The sequence below is a fragment of the Hyla sarda genome, chromosome 1, assembly GCF_029499605.1.
Source record: "Hyla sarda isolate aHylSar1 chromosome 1, aHylSar1.hap1, whole genome shotgun sequence".
Lineage (NCBI taxonomy): Eukaryota > Metazoa > Chordata > Amphibia > Anura > Hylidae > Hyla > Hyla sarda.
This window is the reverse complement of record NC_079189.1, coordinates 572796774-572823879: the sequence shown is the minus strand read 5'-3', so window position 1 is coordinate 572823879 and position 27106 is coordinate 572796774. Positions and strand designations below refer to the sequence as shown.

Sequence of the window (27106 nt, the reverse complement as noted above, 5' to 3'; positions counted from 1 at the left end):
ATGTTCATGCCATAAGCTAGATCAGTGTTTCACAACATGTGTGCTTCCAGCTGTTGCAAAACCGCAACTCCCAGCATGCCCGGACAGCCTTTGGCTGTCCGGGCATGCTGGGAGTTGTGGTTTTGCAACACCTGGTGGTATACAGGTTGAAGACTACTGTTCTAAGGCATTAAAGGGGTATTCCAAGAATTTTTTTATTTGACTATGCTACAAGGGCTGTAAAGTTTGTGTAGTTCATAATATAGGGTCTGTATAGTGTGTGACGGTTTTCTCACAATTCTTCTGTGATTTTCACCCCACTATTTATTTTTAACAGCATACAAAATGATTGTTGTCTCAGATTTTTCCCAGCTTGCAATGCGGCCGAGACCTGACTCACTAGTCAGCTGATGAGAGGGAACCTGTCTGCTTCAATGGGTGGCGAGAGCAATATGCAAGTAATGCAACAGCTGGAGGCACCCTGATTGAAAACCACAGGTCTGCAGCTCATTTATGTTTCAATGGGTGGGGTGGCTGATGTGTGGGAGGGAGGAAAATGGAATTATGGGATTTGTAGTAAAAAAAAAAGTCAAACAGGAAATAGCAGTTCACAAAAAGCTAGCCACAGTATTATGGTAATCTCATGACATAGCCATTTAGCCCCAAGACAAGCGCAGACCCTTCGTAAACATGTCCATTACTGCCTGCCAGCTACGTACTAAAATGACCTTATGGTGGATAACCCCTTTAAAGGGGTACTCCGCCCCTAGAGATGTTATCTCCTATTGTATGAATTGGGGATAATATGCCTGATTGCGGGGGGCAGGCGATCTCCGGGCAGGCGCTGCAGCCTTAAAATCACGGAAGCCTGGAGCTTCCGTGATCGTGACGTCACACCATGCCCCCTCCGGTCATGTCTATGGGAGGGGTTATGACGGGGTTGCCTCGACAATTGTACTGCCTTATTGCACCTTGCGCTGATCTTTTGTATTTTTGTAGTGCATTTACACACAAATTACAAGTCCAAATATGTGTGCAATACTCATCTCGTTGTTTCCTGTAGGAAACACATGCTGGGGTTCATGTTGTGATATTTCAGATATACAAGAATAAGCAACATGTCACTCATTAGATGTGTAGATCAGATGAATATTGGTAATCCGCATTCTAAACCGCAACAGAATATGACGATAAAATACAAGGCAACCAGTGGAATGTTTTGTTTATTTATTTCTTAAATGGAAAAAAGACAGATGTAGCCACCGCTGTCGTTGTCATGTAGTGCTTCTTCCTGTTCTCTGCACTCAGGCGGATGTACTTAAAGTGTTCCTGTCGTATCACAGAAAGAAAAAAAAAAGTCATGCAGATGTTTTTTTTATGTGTCCATCTTCTGTAGTTGGCTCACAAATCCCTCTGTTCTGTTGCTCATTTATTCTGACATATACTGCTGAAGGGTCGTGTCTGAGACCAGCACTGAGCTCACCCTTACTAAACATGATTCTGCTTCCTCCCTGAGTCTGCTGCATTTTACTGGGTTTCTTCATCCAATCACTGCAGGCTGCTCTGTAACCCCCTCCTCTCTGGTTTCATGCTGCAGCCTGATAGGACAGTAGTGAGCACAGAGGAGTGCTAGTCCCCCCCTCACTTTCTGGATTTTGTCCCTGCCTGTGCTTCAGCTAGGACAAATATGATGCTGCAACCAAACAGGATTATATTCTGGATGGTACGGGGACTGTTTTTTATAAGCCATTGTTTCTATATTAAGGAGATTAAAATGACTGAGGTGATCAGACATTGTAGTTGCATAAAGTTCTTCGAAATTCCATTCACACAAAGATGACAATTTACTAACCCAGATGTGGCAAAAATTATTTACACTTGCCTAAAACAGGCATGGCAAGCAGTCAACAGATTGAATTATTATCCTCAGTGCCCAGAGCCCTGCTTGTCCTCAGTGCCCAGAGCCCTGCTTGTCCTCAGTGCCCAGAGCCCTGCTTGTCCTCAGTGTACAGAGCCCTGCTTGTCCTCAGTGTACAGAGCCCTGCTTGTCCTCAGTGTACAGAGCCCTGCTTGTCCTCAGTGTACAGAGTCCTGCTTGTCCTCAGTGTACAGAGCCCTGCTTGTCCTCAGTGTACAGAGCCCTGCTTGTCCTCAGTGCACAGAGCCCTGCTTGTCCTCAGTGCACAGAGCCCTGCTTGTCCTCAGTGCACAGAGCCCTGCTTGTGCTCAGTGCACAGAGCCCTGCTTGTCCTCAGTGCACAGAGCCCTGCTTGTCCTCAGTGCACAGAGCCCTGCTTGTCCTCAGTGCACAGAGCCCTGCTTGTCCTCAGTGCACAGAGCCCGGCTTGTCCTCAGTGTACAGAGCCCTGCTTGTCCTCAGTGTACAGAGCCCTGCTTGTCCTCAGTGTACAGAGCCCTGCTTGTCCTCAGTGTACAGAGTCCTGCTTGTCCTCAGTGTACAGAGCCCTGCTTGTCCTCAGTGTACAGAGCCCTGCTTGTCCTCAGTGCACAGAGCCCTGCTTGTCCTCAGTGCACAGAGCCCTGCTTGTCCTCAGTGCACAGAGCCCTGCTTGTGCTCAGTGCACAGAGCCCTGCTTGTCCTCAGTGCACAGAGCCCTGCTTGTCCTCAGTGCACAGAGCCCTGCTTGTCCTCAGTGCACAGAGCCCTGCTTGTCCTCAGTGCACAGAGCCCGGCTTGTCCTCAGTGTACAGAGCCCAGAAACCTGTGCATAGCAACCAATCAGCTTCTTTCATTTTTAACAAGGCCTTTGCAAAATTAAATAAGAAATCTGATTGGTTGCTATGTAGGAGGAAAGATCCACTGCAGAGGTAGCCGGAGGGCTTACCTCTCCTACTGTGCCGTCCGTGGCTCTGTGTTACATAGAACCTGGCTGGACTAGGCTTTATCAATCGAGCACAGAGCACACAGGTAAATACAGTCCTATGGAACTACATTGAGCTCTGTTTGGAATCTAAGGATTCCTCCCGAAGGGGACTAATAAAGTAAAAAATATAAAAAATGTCATAAAGGTTTAACAAACATACATTAACCTCTTCCATGTCAAAAGTTTAAATCTCCCCCTTTTCCCAAATTCCACATATGAAATATGCAAACATAATAAAATTTAATATATTTGGTATAGCGGCGTGCGTAAATGTCTGAACTATTAAACTGTAACATATTTTATTCCGGACGGGGAACTGCGTAAACGTAGATAAATATCAGAATTGCATTTTTCTTTTAAATCACATCATGCCCTAGAAAAAAAAAAGTCAAAAGCAATCAAAAAGTCAATACCACTGTGGTACCGATAAGACTAAAGATCACTGCGCAAAAATGAGCTCGGTAAACAAAAAAATTTAAAAGTTATAGTGGTCAGAAAATAGCAATTAAAAAATTCTAAATAGTTTAGAATTTTTTAAAGGGGTACTCCGGTGCTAAGACATCTTATCCCCTATCCAAAGGATAGGGGATAAGATGCCTGATCGAGGGGGCTTCCGCCGCTGGGGACCCCCTTGATCTTTCACTCAGTACCCCGTTACCATCAGACCCCGGAGCATGTTCTCTCCGGGTCTGATGACTGCCGATCACTGGGCGGAGTATTGTGACGTCACGTATTCGCCCCCATGTGATGTCTGAAAATGCTTTCCTATCCTTTGGAGGGGATAAGATGTCTTAGCACCGGAGTACCCCTTTAAATTTGTAAAACATGATGCAAGCATGATTCAAATTGGGTATTGTTTTAACCATACCTACTTAAAGTATCAAGGTTAAATGCTAGTCTGACTGCATGGTGAGTGGCTTAAAAAAAAAACAAGAAATTTTTTTTGAATTTATTTAAATTTTTTTTTTCAATTTCACTTCACACATTTTTTTTCTCATTTTGGAGGATATGTTATGGAAAATGAATGAAGTCATTACAAAGTACAATTGGTCCCACAAAATATAAGCCCTTATATAAATTTGTTAATTAAAAAATAAGTTTTGGCTATTAAAGGGGTACGCCGCCCCTAGACATTTTATCCCCTATCCAAAGGATAGGGGATAAGATGTCTGATCACAGGCTCCCGCCGCTGGGACCAGGCCAATTTTGGTTGTTGCACTTTAAAGGGGTACTTCGCTGCTCAATGTTGGGAATATTTTTGTTCCGAACAATTGGAGCGGGGGTCGTGATGTCACGGCCATGCCCCTCGTGATGTCACACCATGCCCCCCCCCCCCTCCCTCAATGCAAGTCTATGGGAGGGGGCTTGGTGGGTGCCATGCCCCCTCCCGTAGGCTTGCATTGCAGGGCGTAGCGTGACGTCACGAGGGGTGTGGCCATGACGTCACGACCCCCGCTCCAAGTGTTCAGAACAAAAATATTCAGAACGCTGAGAAGAAAAGTACCCCTTTTAAAGTGCAACTACCAAAATTGGCCTGGTCCTAGGGGGTTAAAGGGTTGCTAACTTTTCACACAACTTTTTCTTATCCAATTTATTTTCCTCCTAAAAATGTGTCCATAGTTTCAGCCACTTGCTTAGCAAGTGCTATGTGGTGGAATAGAGCCTTGGCTGTGTACCGTCAGTCTGCGCCCTGGCTGCCTCCTACACAGCTGTGCCTGAAAAGTAAATCAAGGCTTCCCTCTTATCTCTGACAACTCAAAGTTCTGAAAATCTGTCATGCAGCTTGTCGTCACCATCAGCAAGTTGTGAAAGCAGCAGTTCACTGCTTAAACCAAGGCTGCTTTTATGATTTTTAACCTCTTCCTTATTGTAATCCCCTTCCCCCTCCCTTTAGCTTATCTTCATGTTCAGTTTACTGTACATTTAACCCTTGCTTTGCGGTGATGCTGTTGTTGTTTCCTTTCTGTTCACATAACACTTTGCAAACTCAGACATCAATAACCTCCCTCTCCTCCCACATGCCATCTATAGTAGTGTACTGTAAATCATTCTCCATCCGAGTGCCAGTCTGTTCAGTACACTCCTTTCCACTAAATTAAACAGATTAGTAAATTACTTCTATTAAAAAATCTTAATCCTTCTAGTACTTATCAACTGCTGTATGCTCCAGAGGAAGTTGTGTAGTTCTTTCCAGTCTGACCACAGTGCTCTCTGCTGACACCTCTGTCCAGAACAGGAACAAATCCTCATAGCAAACCCTTTATACTTCAGACAGTTCCTGACATGGACAGAGGTGTCAGCAGAGAGCACAGTGGTCAGATTGGAAAGAACACAACTTTCTCTGTAGTATACAGCAGCTGATAAGTACTGGAAGGATTAAGATTTTTTAATAGAAGTAATATACAAATCTGTTTAACTTTCTGGAGCCAGTTGATATGAAAATAATTGTTTTCCACAGGAGTACCCCTTTTAAGGATTCATATAACAAATCTATGCAGGATTTTAAAAAATGTCTATTATTTTGATGTTCTATATATCAATGTCTGATGTATATTTTTCTTTTCCTTTTATTTACATGTTATAAAATATAAAAACTTATTTAAAATAAACAATGAAAAAAAAAATCATAGTAGATTTAAACAACCTAAATGTTTAGACTCTTTATTTTGGGCATGTGTTCATTTAAAGGGGTACTCCGCCCCTAGACGTCTTATCCCCTATCCAAAGGATAGGGGATAAGATGTCACATTGCCGGGGTCCCGCTGCTGGGGACCCCGGGGATCGCTGCTGCAGCACCCCGCTATCATTACTGCACCCCGCTATCATTACTGCACGTAATGACGGGCAATACAGGGGCCGGAGCATCGTTACATCACGGCTCCGCCCCTCATTACATCACGGCCCGCCCCCGTCAATACAAGTCTATGGGAGGGGGCGTGGCGGTCGTCACGCCCCCTGCCATAGACTTGCATTAAGGGGATGGGCCGTGATGTCATGAGTGGCGGAGCCATGACGTAACAATGCTCCGGCCCCTGTATTGCCCTTCATTACGTGCAGAGTAATGATAGCGGGGTGCTGCAGCAGCAATCCCCGGGGTCCCCAGCAGCGGGACCCCGGCAATCTAACATCTTATCCCCTATCCTTTGGAATAAGATGCCAGGGGTGGAGTACCCCTTTAATGGCAATAACTTTTTATTTGATTGCATTCCATTTTTTGGCATAGGGGTGACATGCATGGTGAAAAATCTGAATCAATATCTGCATGTACGGCCCCTTTCACACTACAGGTTTCATCCTGCTTATTTACTGCCGTTATTTTACTATAATGGATGAAAAAAAAAGGGAGTAATAACGGATGATAACTGATGACATCATCCATTACTTTTAATGTAAAAAAAACCTGATCATCCGTTATCATCCGTTATTACCAGTTACATCCGTTAATTTTTTATTAGGTTTTAATCCTTTTTTGTAAAGCTGCACTGAGAAAAAACGGATGTTAAAAAACCTGACAATAATTGATAACGGAGGTTTTATTTTTTTTAACTTCCGGTTTCCATAGACATCAATGTTAAATTATTATTATTTTTTTTTTTTTTTGCTGCACCAAAAATTAGTGCACGCACCGTTTTTTGTGCTTGCAAAAATAACGGACATGCCTGCTGCAAAAGGATGTTCAAAAAATCCCTTTGACATGAATGGGATCTTTTGACGGCCGTTCTCAGGACTTTTTGCCGGGAGTAATAACGGAGGTTTTTTTTTTTTTTACAGGATGATAACTGTAGTGTGAAAGGGGCCTAACATATACAGATTCATGAGAAATCTGCAGCAGAAAATCACCTCCGCATGTGGACCAGTGTTTCCCAGCCAAAGGCTGTCTAGGCATGCTGGGAGTTTATAGTTTTGCAACATCTGGAGGCACCCTGGTTGGGAAACACTGCCTTAGACAGTGGAGGGGTGTATGTGTTTTTACAGGGCTCCCAGTGTCCATTTTGAATATCGCTCTAGTGTCCATCCAGTAGAGGGCACTCAGCATCTCCATTACCAAACACAGTGCCATATATTGTTTGTAGTGGTTGTGCCTGGTACTGCAGCTCAGTTGCATACAAGTGAGTAACTGGGCTGCTTGCAGTACCAGGCACAGCCACTACTAGGCACTGTGCCTTGTAATGAGACTGCAACAGCCATCCGGGCACTGCCGCCCCCTCAAACTGATCATTTGGGGTCCCAGGAGATGCCTTTTAGGTCCAAAAAGAGAGCCACCCATGTATGTGGCTGTGTCTGGTAATGCAGTACTGCTGTTTTTTTTTTTTTTTTCTTTTCTTCCCAAAAACAGCACATGCAAGTTTCCTATTTCTTCAGCCCCTATAGATGCTGATGCAGGCGTTTCTCTGGCATCCCCCTATCTTGAAGCTTTCCTTTGTTGTGCTCTCAGTCATGCTTTGTGTTGCGGCTCTTCTACCTTCAGAAATCTAATATTGTCTCGCTGCCAGTTAGAAGTAAATATTGTTCTGTTATTTTAGCAATATGAAACATTGGCATCCGTCGAGCTCTTGGATTCGGATCAAGTCGTGAAATATCTGAGTTTTTTTTTTTTTTTTACATGAAAAGAGCTTACTTTAATTCATGTAAACAAGAGCTCCTATTTCACTGTGAATTGGCAGCGGCCTGCACCGGAGGAAGCCGAGAGTGACTGAATGAGGGGGGGGGGGGGAGGCTGCTGCGGAATGCAGATTTAAGGTTCACCATCTCCCCCCTGGATACATGATTAATTCCCAGATAAAGTAATGCTGCTGCATGGTATACCCTAACATGGGGCTGTTAGACCTAGGCCTCACTCCTGATGGATTCCCCTAGTATTCTGTACAGTGATAACCAACCTGGAGCTCTGCCATAGAGATGTATTGAGGGGGCGTGTCGGCCGCCGCATCATGCAGTGGTCGACGCGCTCTATTTCGACAAAGAACTGGGGGCCCCGTACAGGAGATCGCAGGTGGCCCCAGCAGTTGGTCCCTTAGGATAGGGGATAAGTTTCCATATCCTGGAGTACTCCTTTTAAAGGGAACCTGTTAGCTGCAATTCACGTTCCAAACTACTGACCCTGTTAGTAGATGCTGTTAGGACAAGGAGACGCATGAGGCTTTTCATGTCTGCGCTTCCCTTACTTAGAAAAATACTTTTATTCTTCTGTGCCAAGTGTCATAGAGGCGTTCCAAAGCACTATGCTAGGGGCAGGAATGCCTTCTTGCTCCCTCCTTCCATCTCTCCTTGATTGAAAGATGGAAGCCAAGCCCTGTTTCTAAATCTCACACCTGTGTACAATTTGTATGCACAGCACAGGAAAAACATTTGAAAACAGGGCTCAGCTTCCAGGTGACTGTCAGTCAAGCAGTGATGGGAAAGGGAGCGAGAAGATGTTCCAGCCCTCAACACTTTAGGGGATTGGGGATTTATTTAGATAATAAAAAATGTTTTCTTCATTATGGAAGGACATTCATAAGGACGCCCTAACAGCTATCTAAGGCTCCATTCACACCATGTTTTTGCAATTCAGTTCCCATATACGTTTTCAATTTGAAAACTTTACGGAACCGTATTGAAAACCTATGCATTGACTCTCCATTGAAAACCGTATGCCAAACAATGCATCCAGTGGCATCCGTTTTGCATCTTGTACGGTTTTGTCTGTTTTTTTTTCCCGTACCCAAAACCGTAGCCTACCAGTTTTTGGTCTGGGTGAAAAACCGTATTGAAACGAATATGTTTTTTTAACATTGGAGTCAATAAGAACCGTATGTGCGTATGGTTCCATCCGGTTTTCACCATACTGTTTTTTACTTTGCACAGTTTTCTTCTTGGAATTTCAATCAAACAATTGAAACTTTATTCATAATGGAGTGAAAAGTTAAAAACATATATGTTTTTTTTTCTTAAAAACAGAGGCAACCGGACATCATTTTTCAAATCGTATACTGGTTAAAATTTATACACACGTTTTGATACAGTTTAGAGTTTAGTCCGGTTTTGAGGAATCCGTTTTTCATCAAAACCTGATATGGGAACTGTATTGCAAAAATGTGGTGTGAATGCAGCCTACAGTATCAGCAGTTTGAAGTATGAAGTGCAAATGACAGATTCCCTTTAAGATCTCTACAGGACTGGACAGCTGACAAGTAATGCTTCAGATAGAGGTAGATGATTTATCCTGCCCCATATAAGTCTTTTTTGTTAGTTTTTGACCTGGGTTGTACTATAGTTGAATGCTGTGATGTCGTTAAAGGGGTATTCCAGGATTTTTTTTTATTTGACTATGCTACAGGGGCTGTGTGGTTAGTGTAGTTCATAATATAGTGTCTGTACCTGTGTGTGACGGTTTTCTCACAATTTTTCTGTGATTTTCACCCCAATATTTATTTTTAACAGCATACAAAATGACTGTTGTCTCAGATTTTTCCCAGGTTGCAATGCGGCCGAGACCTGACTCACTAGTCAGCTGATGACAGGGAGCCTGTCTGCTTCAATTGGTGGAGCGATCGCTTGGGGGGAGAGAGATCAATCTGCAACTAATGCAACAGCTGTAGGCACCCTGATTGAAAACCACAGGTCTTTTGAATGGATGCAGCTCATTTATGTTTAAATGGGTGGGGTGGCTGATGTGTGGGAGGGAGGAAAATGGAATTATGGGATTTGTAGTCACAAAAGAAAACTTAAACAGGAAATACCAGTTCACAAAAAGCTAGCCACAGTGTTATGGTAATCTCACAACATAGCCATTTAGCCCCCAAGACAAGTGCAGATCCTTCCTGAGCATGTCCATTACTGTCTGCCAGGTATATACTAAAATCACCTTATGGTGGAGAACCCCTTTAAGTCCCACCAATGGTAACCCAGTTACTGTCCTGCCATCCGCCTTGGTTGCAGTCACTAGCCATACATCAGGGCTAATGTGTCTCCTTGCATGGCACATTTACAGGCTGTAAGGGCAGCTCACTGCAGTCCTCATGACCTCATCTTCTCTTGTTCGCTGTACAGCTGATTTTGGGTGCGGACCCTTTGGCCTTGGCCTGGGGACTGCAGTCATTGTTAAAAACATCCACCTAGAGGGAATTCACCGTGCATCATCTATAAAGAAATGAGATGCTAATCCCGTACGTCCTGGTGTGTCGAGCCTCAGCTCAGCAGACGAAGGGTGTCAACACTTGCGCAATGTAACGTAATGAGAGATCTTCAGAGATGCATCAGAAGCGGCATCACAAAAATGGAATGTTTTAATATTGAAGGGGATGTCCACCCAAAACTGAAAATTTTCCATATATCCAAAGTCTGGTGATTATATTTTATTACATTCCAGAGTTATTGGAGTTTTTCTATTCATAAATCCATTTTTTTTTTACAGGAGTGCAGCCATATTTGTTGCCAACTCTGAATTATATAGTTGTCCCTACCAAGGACTAAGGTGCCTTATAAAATATGACTTTTAATTATATAGTTTAAAATATCGGTCCACCAACCATCAATATTTAAAAACTCATCAAGAAATAACAATGACACAATATGTGACTTATAAAGACTTAAACAATGACGCGGAAATAATTACAACAGCGGTTAGATACACATCACCATGCTGTGATTGTATAATCCTATATGTGATGTTAGCACTATCATATATAATGTACAAAAATTCCCTTATCCCAACGCGTTTCCATGTAGGGGTTAGGGTATAGAGTTACCCCCCACACTTCTTCAGGGGATTAGGTCTATGGTTAAGACAAGCTCTGGAGTCATATATCACACTAATATATGTCACTGTATATATCCCTTTAAATGGGCAAATTTTCAGCCAATGACACCCAGATAATAACCACCATAAAGCAACCAGCGTCAGTAAACACCCGGCGTCAGTAAACACACCATAGACCTAATCCCCTGAAGAAGTGTGGGAGGGTAACTCTATACCCTAACCCCTACATTTAAACGCGTTGGTATAAGGGAATTTTTGTACATTATATATGATAGTGCTAACATTGTTTAAGTCTTTATAAGTCGCAAATTGTGTCATTGTTATTTCTTGATGAGTTTTTAAATATTGATGGTTGGTGGACCGATATTTTAAACTATATAATTAAAAGTTATATTTTATAAGGCACCTCAGTCCTTGGTAGGGACAACAATATATTTTTTCCTGATTTATTGCCGTGAGGTATTATGTACTATATCATGGTATGTGGATGGCCTATATTTTTCATACATTTATTTTTCAACTCTGAATTAGCCAGAAAAGATGGTGAAACAATGATAGTGACCCTGCATTCTCAATAACAATGTGACATTGTTTACAATAGTTTCTGAGAAGCTAATGCTAAATTGTATAAAGAAGTTGAGGGAAAAAAGAATATACATTGCACTCACCACGTTTGTAGTTACAATCTTTATTGAAGGATCGCACGATACATCAGTGCAGAAGGGAAGGGAGGAAAACGGACATCAGCTCCGAAGGAGCTGATGTCCGTTTTCCTCCCTTCCCTTCTGCACTGATGTTTCGTCTGATCTTCCAATAAAGTTTATCTAAATTTCCTGCAACTACAAACGCGGTGAGTGCAACGTATATTCTTTTCTCCTTCAACGTATTGCCTATCGCTATATATTCTACATATGTCAGCACCACCACCATCATTCCTGTAGGATAACCTATCCACAACCGCCACCAAACGAACAGCTGGTTTCGGACCACATTAGTAGTGCCGGACTACTTTTTTTTTTCTTTTTTTTTTTTTTGTATAAAAAAAGTAACAGCTTTAAAAAAAATAACTGTTTTATTTAGCTCCGCTTCTATTTCTGCGTTAATCCCCCATTCTGCCTCCAGTCAGCGCTATAGGTTTACTTGGGCAGCAGACATCAGGTGATTGCTGCAGCCAATCAGCAGCCCCGGTCATCATGCTTCTTTCTCAGGAGTACAGTGTGTGACAGCCAAGGCTGCTGATTGGCTGCGGCAGTCACATGACATCCACTGCTTTGTAAGACTGGAGTGCCGACTGACTGGAGGCAGAACGGGTGATCAGCATCGGAACAGAAGTGAAGGTAAGTGAAACTGTTAGTTTATTTTTTTTATTAGTTTTATTTTTTTTCCAAAAAGGAAGGGATGCTTAAGATCGTGACACATGAAGGGAAATGAGAGGACAATAATGACTGACACACGGGGAGAGATGAGGGGACACTAATGACTGTGACAGAGGGAGATGAGGGAGAAGCTAATGACTGTGATGAGGGGGACAATAATGACTGAGACAAGGAGAGATGATGGGCACACTAATGACTGTGACGCAGGGAGATGATGGGGACACTAATGACTGTGACACAGGGAGATGGGGACACTAATGACTGTGACACAGGGAGATGAGGGGGACACTAATGACTGTGACACAGGAAGATGAGGGGGACACTAATGACTGTGACACAGGGAGATGAGGGGGACACTAATGACTGTGACACAGGGAGATGAGGGGGACACTAATGACTGTGACACAGGGAGATGAGGGGGACACTAATGACTGTGACACAGGGAGAGATGAGAGGGACACTAATGACTGTGACACAGGAAGATGAGGGGGACACTAATGACTGTGACACAGGGAGATGAGGGGGACACTAATGACTGTGACACAGGGAGATGAGGGGGACACTAATGACTGTGACACAGGAAGATGAGGGGGACACTAATGACTGTGACGCAGGGAGAGATGAGGGGGACACTAATGACTGTGACACAGGGAGATGAGGGGGACACTAATGACTGTGACACAGGAAGATGAGGGGGACACTAATGACTGTGACACAGGGAGATGATGGGGACACTAATGACTGTGACACGGAGATGAGGAGGACACTAATGACTGACACAGGAAGATGAGGGGGACACTAATGATTGTGACACAGGGAGATGAGGCGGACACTAATGACTGTGACACAGGGAGATGAGGGGGATACTCATGACTGTGACACAGGGAGATGATGGGGACACTAATGACTGTGACACAGGGAGATGAGGGGGACACTAATGACTGTGACACAGGGAGATGAGGGGGACACTAATGACTGTGACACAGGGAGATGAGGGGGACACTAATGACTGTGACACAGGGAGATGAGGGGGACACTAATGACTGTGACACAGGGAGATGAGGGGGACACTAATGACTGTGACACAGGGAGATAAGGGGGACATTAATGACTGACACAGGGAGATGAGGGGGACACTAATGACTGTGACACAGGGAGATGAGGGGGACACTAATGACTGTGACACAGGGAGATGAGGAGGACACTCTGCAGCATCCTAACCTTTTTTGCTGCCTCCTAGATTCATAACCAATTTGTCAAGCCCTTATATAGACCCATCAGGAGAGTTGACAAGTCCTTTATAAGAAATCTGTGCAGTGTGGAAATAATGGGGAACAGATCCGTGAACCCCATCACAGCACTGTATTTCCCTGACAAGTATTGAAGTGTCCTGACATTGACTAATGTAATAAGAAGGTAATGACAGTGTCTGAATCCATGTTGTCTTTTCCAGGTGGCCTGTGGACAGTCTTAACCTTAGGTGGAGTGGGAAGCAAACCGACCGCCATACAAGAACAGTCCTCGCCTCTTGCCAACCAAAGTCTGCTCCTCCTGCTGGTACTAGCCAACCTCACCGATGCCCCAGACTGCCCCAATCCTTTCCGACAGGCAATTATGTCTTTTAGAAACACACAAGGTATGTATAAAGAACATAGAATGCATTTGCCAACATATTATCAGCGGATTCTTTATACAGGTCTTATATAAGCAAGTCCTTGTAGAAGGCGCCAGGTTATTCAGCAGCACGGAGTATTTTAGGAGAGGGTAGTTCTGGTGGAAGCACTGACCTGCATACTAATATGATGCTAGTGAGGACAGAGGCAGCGTCTTATGGTGGGATGGCGGTAATGTAGATAAGTGGGAGATTACAGACGGAGAGTTACATATTTGATTGAAGGAGTTGGGTTCCCCAGCAGCACAGATTATTTCAGGAGAGATTGCATTGAGTTGTGACTTGACCACCCAGTTGAAGATATTGGTGAAGACATGTCTGCATGTGATTGGACGTGGTTATGGGAAAGAGGCATTTTGATCCTCAGCTGTAATTCATTCACATCTATACAAAAGGTGGGTAATTGGGACTGGACATCTCTCCCCTGAGGAAGTTGCTTCGAGCTAGGGAACACTCGTCGGGCTTGTTCGGAGCACATGCATACTATGAACACCACAGTCCATATCCCTTATAATCCTTCATTGGTGTCTGCGGTTTTGGATGGGTTATTTTTGTAATATTTATTACTATGCTCTCCTAGATATCCGTGATACAAATATTGTTTGTATTATCTATTTATGCTACTTTAGATTCAGTGGATACTAGGAATTATGTACTATTATTGTACTGTTGTATATACAGCATTTGGGAAGATTGCATGTCTAGGTTGGACTGTGGATTTTGATTATATGTACTATTCTATTGTGCTCCTGGACAGAGAGTGTCTTGCCCCCTCGATTTTTGTGGGGTCCCCTCTATGGGATGTTTTAATTGGTTTTTAAATATCTGTTTTGTATTCAGTGACTTTTGTTATTATTCTAAATATTGTTCTGGTGCTTGGGTGGGCATTTATCATACAGTGTGGGGTGTTTTCTCCTTTTGCATAGTTTTGGGAAAGAGGGTAATGAATCCAGAACAGGCAGGACATAATGGAAGCAGTAGGGTCCCTAGCAGCACAAAGTATTTCAGGAGACCTTGATGGAGGCAGTAACCTCTATATACATGGGAAGTTAGTGTGGACAGGGGCAGTATCACAATGAATGAGATAAATTAGGCATTAGATAGGGGTATGGTCCACTAACAGCACAGAGGATTTCAGGGGATTACTGTTGGGATTTGACCACTTTAGGATTTTTGTGAGATGATGACTGCATATAATAGGGGCACAAATGAGGCCGGAAACAAATGAAAGCTAAGAGTCACAGAGTACGTCAGGGCATTAGTGAAAACCTGAGCCCACATTTTACCCATGTGATTTGCCAATCTTTTTTTTTTTTTTTTAGACAGTTCCGTGCCGTCCAGCCCGAGTCCTCACACGTTCCAGATAAATTTCAATAGTCTCTACACTGCCTTGTGTGAGCAACAAAAGTCTGATCAAGCCACACTGCTCCTGTACACATTACTGCACCAGAACAGCAACGTCCGCATGTACGTCTTGGCTCGCACTGATATTGAAAGCCTGGTAAGTATTTCCAGTACCCCTTTTGAGTTATACCAGGAATTTATAATACTTATATATTAAGTATTATTGATGGGGTTTTTTGGGCTTAAAGGGGTACTGCGCTGCTCAGCGTTTGGAACAAACTGTTCCGAACACTGGCTCCGGGAGCTTGTGACGTCATAGCCCCGACCCCTCATGACATCAAGCCCCACCTCCTCAATGCAAGTCTATGGGAGGGGGTGTGACAGCTGTCATGCCCCCTCCCATAGACTTGCATTGAGGGAGTGGGGCTATGACGTCACGAGCTCCCGGCGCCAGCGTTCGGAACAGTTTGTTCCAAACGCTGAGCAGCGCAGTACCCCTTTATGTATTGCTTATATTGTAGGTCACTGTGTCCCCACCTGTGGCTCTCTAGCAACAGTGATAACGTGATGGGGGAAAGGGAAAGTGAATCATGGGCCTGAGGATTTTGTGAAGGACAGACAAGGATTAATGCAGACAAGGATTCTTCATTTTTGATTGGAAATGAATTTAATAGCAATCAGTTGCCATGAACATACATACAATTTACTGCGACACAGCACAGGCTAGCAAACAGCAGGAAAGTACAACATACAGCACAGGACTACTCTGTACATAATACCACTTTCTGCACTAACATTCCTGTTATTGAACGAGCTTTATTGAACATTCATTTGTCATGCAAGTCACACACAGTGCATAGGCAAATTAAATTACAATCGTACAAAGCATGACAGCACAAAATACAGCACAGTTCCCGAAGCTATACATGATACCACATGCTACACGAACACTCAGCTCCTGGATGCAACATAAACTGAAAGTCAATTAACATTCCTGTACCCCAGCTATAAGTCATTTATGACTTATCTCGGGAGTATGTATTTGTGTAATGTGTTATTTTTCAGTACTCTGAGGTTGGTACTGGTTTTATTGATGAAGGTATATGGCGTTTACAGCTTTCTTCTTTGCCGTCTGATTGGCACTCCAATGCTGCAGGCAGTAGCAATGGAGCAACAATAACATTGATCAATGCTGTTCTATGAAGCCGCATTGATCAGTGTATGCAATCTGAAGATTCCATGTAATAGTCCCCTATGGGGCCGTAAAAAAAAAAAAAAAGTAATAAATGTGAAAATTAACCTCTTCCCTAATAAAACTTTGAATCCACCCCCTTTTCTCATTGTTAAATAAAATAATGTAAACAAAAGTAAACCTGAACAAATGTGGTGTCGCCGCGTGCGTAAAAAATTCCAAACTATTAAAATATGTTTATTAAACCGCACAGTCAGTGGCATGAACGTAAAAAAAAGTCCAGGATTGCGTATTTTTCGTCACTTCATATACTAGAAAAAAATTTATTAATTTTATTTGAAGGCCCCATCAAAACAAATGATCCTGTTAAAAACTACATATTATGGGCGCTAAAGATTAGCCCTCATATAGCACCGTATACGGAAAAATAAAAGATTTATAGGGGTCAGAAGAGGACAATTTTAAAGGATAGGGGATAAGATGCCTGATCGCGGGAGTCCCCCCGCTGGGGACCCCCGGGATCTTGCACGCGGCACCCCGTTTGTAATCAGACCCCGGAGCGTGTTAGCTCCGGGTCTGATTACGGATGACCACAAGGCCGGCGGCGTGTGATGTCAGGCTCCTCCCACCAATGCAAGCCCATGGGAGGGGGCGTGACAGCTATCATAAAATAAAACAATTGTTATATAAATTGGGTATCATTTTAATCATATGAATCTACAGAATAAAGATAAAGTGTCATTGTTGGCAAAATTTTTCAATTTTGCCCCACAAATAATTCTTTTTTTGTTTCACTGTGCATTTGGGGTAGAAACCTGAGTGATGTCATTACAAAGTACAATTGGTGACACAAAAAACAAGCCCTCATATGTAGATGTGAAAATATGTGTAATAGAAGGCGAGGAGAGAAAAACAAAACCTTAAAAATAAAAATTGGCTAGGTCCTTAAAGTGTTAAAGATGTGCTGCAGATATTCTAATTCCCCCCCCCCCCCCAACATGCTAAAGTGTAGCTGTCATGATCTTATTACATTTTTATAAGTTTTCTACCTTGATATTGCTCTGTATTTTCTGCTCATGCTCACAGTCAGATTCACTGACTGGGAAGGGGCGTTCCCCAGCAGGCGTGACATCATCTGAAGCCATACAGGTGAGAGCTTCCTCCCTCATTCTGGTACACACAGCCTAGAGCAGCTCAGTGTGAGATAAGCTATGACTAGCTAAGGCAGCACTCCAGAATACATTTCCTGATTTTGGACTTCTGCCAGGCCAACAGGAGTCCAAAGTCTGTGCAAGAGATAGGGGGAAATGTACTCTGGACCAGTAGGGAGACACAGATAAAACAGATTTTTTATTTACCATAAGGAGTCCAATAGCAAAAAATGTTTTAACCTCTTGGGGACAAAGGGTGTACCTGTATGCCCTCATCCTGCTCCCCTTCTATGACGCGGGGTCACAAGTTGACCCCACGTCATAGAGGGTCGGTCAGCCGCCAGCACCCATGTCTAATGCCAGACTTCACCGATTGCTGTGATGCCCGGCATTAACCTATTAAATGCCACAATCAAAGTTGATTGCGGTGTCTAAAATAAAGTAAATACAGTCTCGGCAGCTCCGCGGAGCTGATCGGGATCACCGTAGTAAAATCGCGGTGTCCCGATCAGCTGAAAGGACGCTTCATCCGGCCTCACTGAGGGAAATGTTCCCAAAGGTTTATATACAAGTGAGTATGTGGGGTAACCCTTAACAACCAATATACCATTAGTGCAAATTAACTAGAAATATAAGTACGTTGTTAAAACCAAAAAGGGGAACAATCAAGATGTGCAACAATTTTTTGCCGTATTAGAGAAACTGGGAGAAATCGCTACACTCGTTTAACCCCAACGTGCCTGTGGCACCCAAACGAATGATCCACTTGGCTTCTTGTTGGAGCAAGCGAGTGTCACGATCGATCCCGGCTCTTGGATATACTCTTTCAAGACCCATAAATTGAAGTTCAGCAGGACTACTGCGATTACATTCATTTATTTGGGAAATGAAACGAGTTGCGCCTTTTTCTGTCCTAAGGGAATAAAAATGTTCTCTTATTCTGTGAAAAAGGGTCTTTTTGTTTTCCCCACATAGAACCTGTGATTAATTGGTTTACTTGGACCTCATAACCTCCTACACGGAAATGACGTCTGCCTAAATTATACTGACAGAACAGCTTTTTCAGGGAAAATTTCCAAGAGGAGAAGTGTCATACAACCAATTTGTAGATATCTTCTGGGTTATATCCTTATCTTCTTTTTAATGTAATCGCCTATAGTGCCTGTTCTTTTGAAAGTCATTATTGGCTTATGGAGAGCGACAGCACTGAGATCCGGGTCGTTCTCAATCAGTAACCAATGTTTTCGTATGGAATTCCTGATCATCTGATTAAGAGGTGTGAACATAAACTTTTTCTTTCTTTCTTGTTCTTTTCTCCTACAGCTCTTACTGGTAAGTAAAGTGACCCTATCAAGCTTCTTGGCCTTATCTGGCGCTGAATCAATAATGCCTGTAGGGTAGCTTCTTTCCACTACAGTGATCCCTCAACTTACAATGGCCTCAACATACAATAGTTTCAACATACAATGGTCTTTTCTGGACCATCGTGAGTTGAAACCAGACTCAACATACAATGTACAGACAGTCCAGAACTGCGACACGTGTCAATGGCTGGAAGAACCGACCAATCAGAATGGGAATTCACTGGTAAAACCCCTGTATTACTGAAGTGTATGCACTGACTGGTGTCTGGTAGCGCCCCCTACAGTACAGGGAGGTATTACATGTTCTGTACACTTTACCTGTGCCAGGGTTAGCTGCTCCTTTGGACACCAGGTAAGGACGACTCCATTACTTTTTTAGGACACTGTGTACTGTACAGGACCCTGAAGAAGCTCATGTCCTCTACATAGACCAGTGTTTCCCAAGCAGGGTGCCTCCAGCAGTTGCAAAACTACAACTACCAGCATGCCCGGACAGCCTTTGGCTTTCCGGGCTTGCTGGGAGTTGTAGTTTTGCAAAAGCTGGAGTCTCCCTCCTTGGGAAACACTGACATAGACAGTGATTTACAGCTCCCAGCAGATATTTCCTACTTTTATATGTAAGGATTTGCTTTATCTATATTAGTTATCTACTTATTTTTCTTTAATCCTCACTTTTTCCTATTTTTGGATGACATTTTGAGGCTTCAGAACCAATTATCAGGTTTCCATAGAGTTCTGGTCTCAACATACAATGGTTTCAACATACAATGGTCGTCCTGGAACCGATTAATATTGTAACTTGAGGGACCACTGTAATGGTTTCTTCAAATCGTCAGCTTGTTTTAGAAACGTACTGAAATCGCTATTCACTCTTCTAAGCCGAACCATCTGACTATAAGGAATAGCATTCTTGACATGTGGCAGATGCGAACTGTCATAATGTAGCAAAGAGTTTTTGGCTATTTACTTTCTGTAGCCTGAAGTAGAAATAATAACACCAATTACATGTATGCTCACATCAAGAAAATACTTTCAAGGAATCAGACACAAAACATAGATTCCTCGAAATTGTGCCTGATTCTTTGAAATTCATCTTGGACAATCATTTTTTTGTCTATGAAAAACAGTGGTATAGGCAGACACAGTGGACGGCCATGGGGTCCCCCTTTGTTTTGCACGTATGCAAATGTACGGTATTTCTTGTGGCCTTAGAAGGTCGACTTGTCTTCTCTAGTGCCAATCCCTTTAACCGACACCTTACGTTATTTCTACGCTATGTAGATGATGTTTTTGTGGTTTGGGATGGCTCTAGAGAAGAATTTGATGCATTTGTAAACTATTTGAACCAAATAATCATGTCAATATATTTTTTTTACAAGTCAATTTGGTGATGCCCACCTGTATTTTCTTGATGTGAGCATACATGTAGTTGGTGTTATTATTTCTACTTCAGGCTACAGAAAGTAAATAGCCAAAAACTCTTTGCTACATTATGACAGTTCGCATCTGCCACATGTCAAGAATGCTATTCCTTATAGTCAGATGGTTCGGCTTAGAAGAGTGAATTTCTAAAACAAGCTGACGATTTGAAGAAACGATTACAGTGGTCCCTCAAGTTACAATATTGATTGGTTCCAGGGCCACCATTGTATGTTGAAACCATTGTATGTTGAGACCAGAACTCTATGGAAACCTGATAATTGGTTCTGAAGCCTCAAAATGTCATCCAAAAATAGGAAAAAGTGAGGATTAAAGAAAAATAAGTAGATAACTAATATAGATAAAGCAAGTCCTTATATATAAAAGTAAGAAATATCTGCTGGGAGCTGTAAATCACTTTCTATGTCAGTGTTTCCCAAGGAGGGAGCCTCCAGCTGTTGCAAAACTACAACTCCCAGCATGCCTGGACAGCCAAAGGCTGTCCGGGCATGCTGGGAGTTGTAGTTTTGCAACTGTGTGGGGCACCCTGCTTGGGAAACACTGGTCTACGTAGAGGACAGGAGCTTCTTCGGGGTCCTGTACAGTACACAGTGTCCTAAAAAAGTAATGGAGTCGCCCTTACCTGGTGTCCAAAGGAGCAGCTAACCCTGGCACAGGTAAAGTGTACAGAACATGTGACACCTCCCTGTACGGTAGGGGGAGCTACCAGACACCAGTCAGTGCATACACTTCAGTAATACAGGGGTTTTACCAGTGAATTCCCATTCTGATTGGTCGGTTCTTCCAGCCATTGACACGTGTTGCAGTTCTGGACTGTCTGTACATTGTATGTTGAGTCTGGTTTCAACTTACGATGGTCCAGAAAAGACCATTGTATGTTGAAACTATTGTATGTTGAGGCCATTGTAAGTTGAGGGATCACTGTAGTGGAAAGAAGCTACCCTACAGGCATTATTGATTCAGCGCCAGATAAGGCCAAGAAGCTTGATAGGGTCACTTTACTTACCAGTAAGAGCTGTAGGAGAAAAGAACAAGAAAGAAAGAAAAAGTTTATGTTCACACCTCTTAATCAGATTATCAGGAATTCCATACGAAAACATTGGTTACTGATTGAGAACGACCCGGATCTCAGTGCTGTCGCTCTCCATAAGCCAATAATGACTTTCAAAAGAACAGGCACTATAGGCGATTACATTAAAAAGAAGATAAGGATATAACCCAGAAGATATCTACAAATTGGTTGTATGACACTTCTCCTCTTGGAAATTTTCCCTGAAAAAGCTGTTCTGTCAGTATAATTTAGGCAGACGTCATTTCCGTGTAGGAGGTTATGAGGTCCAAGTAAACCAATTAATCACATGTAGAAATACCCACATAGTTTACTGTATCTGCTGTCCATTTGTATGCTAAGCGCTGTTTAGCGCTGCGGAATCTGTAGGTGCTATATAAATAAATAAAATTAAATGTTAAAAATATACATATAATGGTAATATCTACATCAGTGGTTCTTAACCTTGTTGGAGGTGCTGAACCCCACCAGTTTCATATGCACATTCACCGAACCCCTCTTAATTGGAAAAATAACATTTGATTTTTTCAAATTCAAAACATAGGAGGTATATATTTATACATAGGTGCACAAAATGAACAAAACCATTAAGAACAAAGAACAAAACCATGAAAACATGACTTTCACACAAAAACATAATGAATATTTACTGCAAATCAGTGTGACTTCTGCTGTTGTCTTTCAGAGACCAGTTCAGAAATGTGCGGCTTTACCTTGGCAAGTGCCACTCTCATGTCATTTTCGCAACAATGGCAGTGTTCCCACACATTAGGCAAGCAGTGTTCCCCCACATTAGGCAAGCAGTGTTCCCCCACATTAGGCAAGCAGTGTTCCCCCACATTAGGCAAGCAGTGTTCCCCCACATTAAGCAAGCAGTGTTCCCCCACATTAGGCAGGCAGTGTTCCCCCACATTAGGCAGGCAGTGTTCCCCCCACTTTAGGCAGGCAGTGTTCCCCCCACTTTAGGCAGGCAGTGTTCCCCCCACTTTAGGCAGGCAGTGTTCCCCCCACATTAGGCAGGCAGTGTTCCCCCCACTTTAGGCAGGCAGTGTCCCCCCCACTTTAGGCAGGCAGTGTTCCCCCCACTTTAGGCAGGCAGTGTTCCCCCCGCATTAGGCAGGCAGTGTTCCCCCCACATTATGTAGGCTAATGGTCTTCCACCTGCGGACCTCAGATGTTGCCAAAACTACAACTCCCAGCATGCTGTTGGCTGTCCGGTCATGCTGGGAGTTGTAGTTTTGCAACATCTGGAGGTCCACACGTTGAAGACCACTTATGTAGACAGTGTTCCCCCACAGACATACAGCCTCCAGCCATGTACAGTGTATGGCTGGAGGCTGTATGCCTGTGTACTGCCCACTTCAGTGCTCCGGCTATAGCAGTAGGTCTCGGGACCGGTGGTCGGAGCACCGAAGATGACGTGCTGCTGGTCACTTACCAAGCTGGCCAGCGCGCGTCTTCCTCCTTCTCTATCCTCCGGTCCTCGGCACCTTAGTTTCCATGGGCGCACGCACGGGACGTCAGTGATTTCCCGGTGGCCCTGCCTTTTGCTACAGGACGGGCAAACACCGGCTCCGCTTGGGGCCCCGGGCCAGCTCGGCCCCCCAAAGCAATTGTTTGGTTTGCCTGTCCTGTTGCGACTTCCCCCGCCGAACCCCTGGGACTGACTCACCGAACCCAGGTTAAGAACCACTGCTCTACATTATATCAAAAGTTTTTAACAACAGGTACACTGTAAGGATATTCAGTCTTTGCCTTCTCAGTCACTCATTCTATACATCAGCAGTTTTATATATTTTATGTGTTCTTAAATAAAAACGTGTTCATTATAACATTCCCAGTGTTTTTCTGCTAGGATATGAACACCTAATGTTACAGGCCCAAAGCCTGAGGCTGCCCTACAACATGACGTCATGTCCCCTGTAATGTTTACTTTGTCTTCTTCTCAGGTTGTTCCCATATTGGAGATTTTATACCATGTTGAAGAACGTAATTCCCACCATGTTTACATGTCTCTAATCATCCTTCTCATCCTGACCGAGGACGATGGGTTCAACAGATCCATCCATGAAGTGGTAAGGCTACCCAGGGAAATGTACGAATACTGCTGGATATATGTACGAATACCTTCTCAGTGCATTATATACTATATGCTTAAACAAAGGACACACGTACCTACCTGGAGGGGCATTCTGTTGCTTTTCTATTTAAGAGATCTAGGGGAGAAAAAAATACAATAAATTTGCCAAACTCAAATTAAGCCCACTTTTCCTTCCTTATTTAGTTATGTTGGGAAAAGTGAGAGCGGAACATGAATCTTATAACACAAAAAAAAATAGGGGCTGGTGGGGGAGGGGGGGTCTCATTGAATATAAGGCTGAGGGGGTTGTATCAGGCTCTGAGTGAGATTATGAGGCAGAGGAGAAGTGAATTAGGTTGGGGGGGGGGGGGGTAAATATGAGGCAGAGGGGGTGTGAAAATAAAACTGAGTAGGGTGTATATTAGGCTGAGTAGTGTGCATCAGTCTTGGGGGGGGTAAATATAAGGCTGGGGGGGGAAATATGAGGTAAGGTGGTGTGAATCAGACTGGGGGAGGTGAATGTGAATGTAAAATGGGCTCTGGGTGGGGGGAGGGGTCAAAATTAGGTTGAGAGGGTGTGAATTAGGCTTGGGGGGTAAATATGATGCTAAGGTATTATGTATTAGTGCAGAAAGAAGAAGCTGCTGGCACAGGTGAATTGAGCATCATACACAGTGTGCAGGCGATCAGCATAGGTTATGGGTGTTGGTCTTGAACGTGTCCTGTGGTGCTCTCCCTCAACAGAAGCAAACAGTAGCAGTATCCACAAAGAGAAAGAAACTGAAGGGGCACTCACGCGTCTTCTTTCAAATCAACTTTATTTCGGAGGGCTCTACAGCAGCGGGACCGCCAGGCAGATCTTTAAGCCACGCAGGACCAGGTAAAGAGCATGTTGGTAATAGCCATTTCACGCCGCTCCCGGCGCCTTTTCCAGTGGTCGGGAAGAAGCGCCAGGAGCGGCGCGAAATAGCTATTACCAACATGCTCTTTACCTGGTCCTTTGTGGCTTAAAGATCTACCTGGCGGTCCCGCTGCTGTAGAGCCCTCCGAAATAAAGTTGATTTGAAAGAAGACGCGTGAGTGCCCCTTCAGTTTCTTTCTCTTTGTGGGTATTATGTATTAGGCCGAGGGGTGTGAATCAGAGTGATTATTTAAAGAAAAGTAAAAATATTCAACCAAATAGTAAAATGCAGGGGTGTAGGTGTAGCTGCCTAGTACACAATATTAGGCTTCAGTGTGAGGTTTTTAATGTTTTGGCTTGTTGTGTCTGTTCTTTCTATCCATATTCAGCTATATCTTCAATCCTTTTCATTCCACAATCCTCATAGGACTTGGCCCATCTTCTCTTCCTGTGTACAGGGCTGGGCCCAGAGTTTTAGCTTCCAGATTTTCAGCTCAGCTCCATTTACCTGCGGACGGCCACCCTCTTACTTACAATGAGAGTTGTCCCTGTTTTTTTGCCACGCTGAGTGTGTGTGGCTTAAGACGCTTCAGCTTTTTATTTGGAAAGTAAATCTTGGCTGGCGCTGAGTTCCAGAATTTATGGCCGAGGCTCCTTGGATGTTCTTTCCCAGAGACACCTGATTGTTACATTAAATTACAAGTCGTGACACTCCACTGAAAACTGCGCTGTAAGTTGGAAAACGATGTGGACGGATTAAAGGAACTTTTTCTTAAAATAACTAAAAAGTTTGAGTGGAAATTTCCATTAGTGGTACATTGAGTCAATTACCGTGAGCTGCGGGCTAACTTTACTGAGACGTGAACCGCTAACATTGTTATGCTTTGTATCTTAATCCTTAAAGAGGATTGTCTGGTCTTATGTAATTGAATATATTTTATAGGGGCCGGAGAGCCATTTTACTGATGCTCTAAAGCCCCTGTATAGATATAGAGCAAAATGATACAATTCTTTTTGTGGCATATTTTCAGCAGCAGCAAAACCCTGTACATGTGAACATATGCTTAAAGGGGCACTTCTCCCCTAGACATTTTATCCCGTGTCCAAAGAATAGGGGATAAGATGTCTAATCGCGGGGGTCCCACAGCTGGGAACCCTGCGATCTCTGTGCTACCACGCCTCCTCCCATAGACTTGAATTTAAGAAGCGTGATGTGACGTCACAACTCCCTGCCGCCCACTCCAAGCATTCGGAAGAAAATGTTCCGAACCCTGGGGCACCGGAGTACCCCTTTAACCCCTTAAGGACGCAGGACGTAAATGTACGTCCTGGTGAGGTGGTACTTAACGCACCAGGACGTACATTTACGTCCTGTGCATAACCGCGGGCATCGGAGCGATGTCCGTGTCATGCGCGGCTGATCCCGGCTGCTGATCACAGCCAGGGACCCGCCGGCAATGGCCGACGCCCGCGATCTCGCGGGCGTCCGCCATTAACCCCTCAGGTGCCGGGATCAATACAGATGCCGGCATCTGCGGCAGTGCGCGATTTAAATGAACGATCGGATCGCCCGCAGTGCTGCTGCGGGGATCCGATCATTCATAAAGCCGCACGGAGGTCCCCTCTCCTTCCTCCGTCCGGCTCCCGGCGTCTCCTGCTCTGATCTGTGATCGAGCAGACCAGAGCAGAAGATGACCGATAATACTGATCTGTTCTATGTCCTATACATAGAACAGATCAGTATTAGCAATCATGGTATTGCTATGAATTGTCCCCTATGGGGACTATTCAAGTGTAAAAAAATTTTTTTTTTAAATGTCAAAGTAAAAAAAAAGTGAAAAATCCCCTCCCCCAATAAAAAAGTAAAACGTCAGTTTTTTCCTATTTTACCCCCAAAAAGCGTAAAAAAACTTTTTTTATAGACATATTTGGTATCGCCACATGCGTAAATGTCCGAACTATTAAAATAAAATGTTAATGATCCCGTACGGTGAACGGCGTGAATACATTTTATAAAAAAAAAAATTATAAAAAATGTATTAAAAGTTTTTTATATGCAAATGTGGTATCAAAAAAAAGTACAGATCATGGCGCAAAAAATGAGCCCCCATACCGCCGCTTATACGGAAAAATAAAAAAGTTATAGGTCATCAAAATAAAGGGATTATAAACGTACTAATTTGGTTAAAAAGTTTGTGATTTTTTTAAGCACAACAATAATATAAAAGTATATAATAATGGGTATCATTTTAATCGTATTGACCCTCAGAATAAAGAACACATGTAATTTTTACCATAAATTGTACGGCGTGAAAACGAAACCTTCCAAAATTAGCAAAATTGTGTTTTTCGTTTTAATTTCCCCACAAAAATAGTGTTTTTTGGTTACGCCATACATTTTATGATATAATGAGTGATGTCATTACAAAGGACAACTGGTCGCGCAAAAAACAAGTCCTCATACTAGTCTGTGGATGAAAATATAAAAGAGTTATGATTTTTAGAAGGCGAGGAGGAAAAAATTAAAACGTAAAAATTAAATTGTCCGAGTCCTTAAGGCCAAAATGGGCTGAGTCCTTAAGGGGTTAAGGGATTGTCTGGTAAAAACAACTTATCTTTTGTCCACAGGATAGCGGATCAGTATCTGATCGAGGAGTGGTGGTGTCCAACTGCTGGCACCCTCCACTATCTCCTGTATGGGGTGCTGCTTAACTCGTAGAAATGAATGAAGCACGTGCCATCTGCAGCATGTGCTCTCTCTAAAAGCCGAAGCACCTTTCTGCAGATGCTCAGGGTAGGCCATCAGTATCTGAATGGTGGGTGTCTAACATCCGGCTCCGCGGCCTATTATCTGTTTGCCAAAGCTATGGCTCCTGCATACTGAGTGAATAGAGCTGGAGCATCTTTCCTAG

At 43.4% G+C, this 27106-nt stretch overlaps 1 protein-coding gene across 3 annotated transcripts in view; it reads left to right on the top strand.

Moving 5' to 3' along the window:
* Positions 1 to 27106, top strand: part of DYM (dymeclin) — a 382495-nt gene that overhangs the window by 134091 nt on the left and 221298 nt on the right. For all 3 annotated transcript variants that reach the window (XM_056543831.1, XM_056543823.1, XM_056543838.1), the window contains 3 exons: positions 13435 to 13617; positions 14976 to 15154; positions 23163 to 23288. In XM_056543831.1, the coding sequence (XP_056399806.1) occupies positions 13435 to 13617; positions 14976 to 15154; positions 23163 to 23288 (488 nt within the window). The remainder of the gene's footprint in view (positions 1 to 13434; positions 13618 to 14975; positions 15155 to 23162; positions 23289 to 27106) is intronic.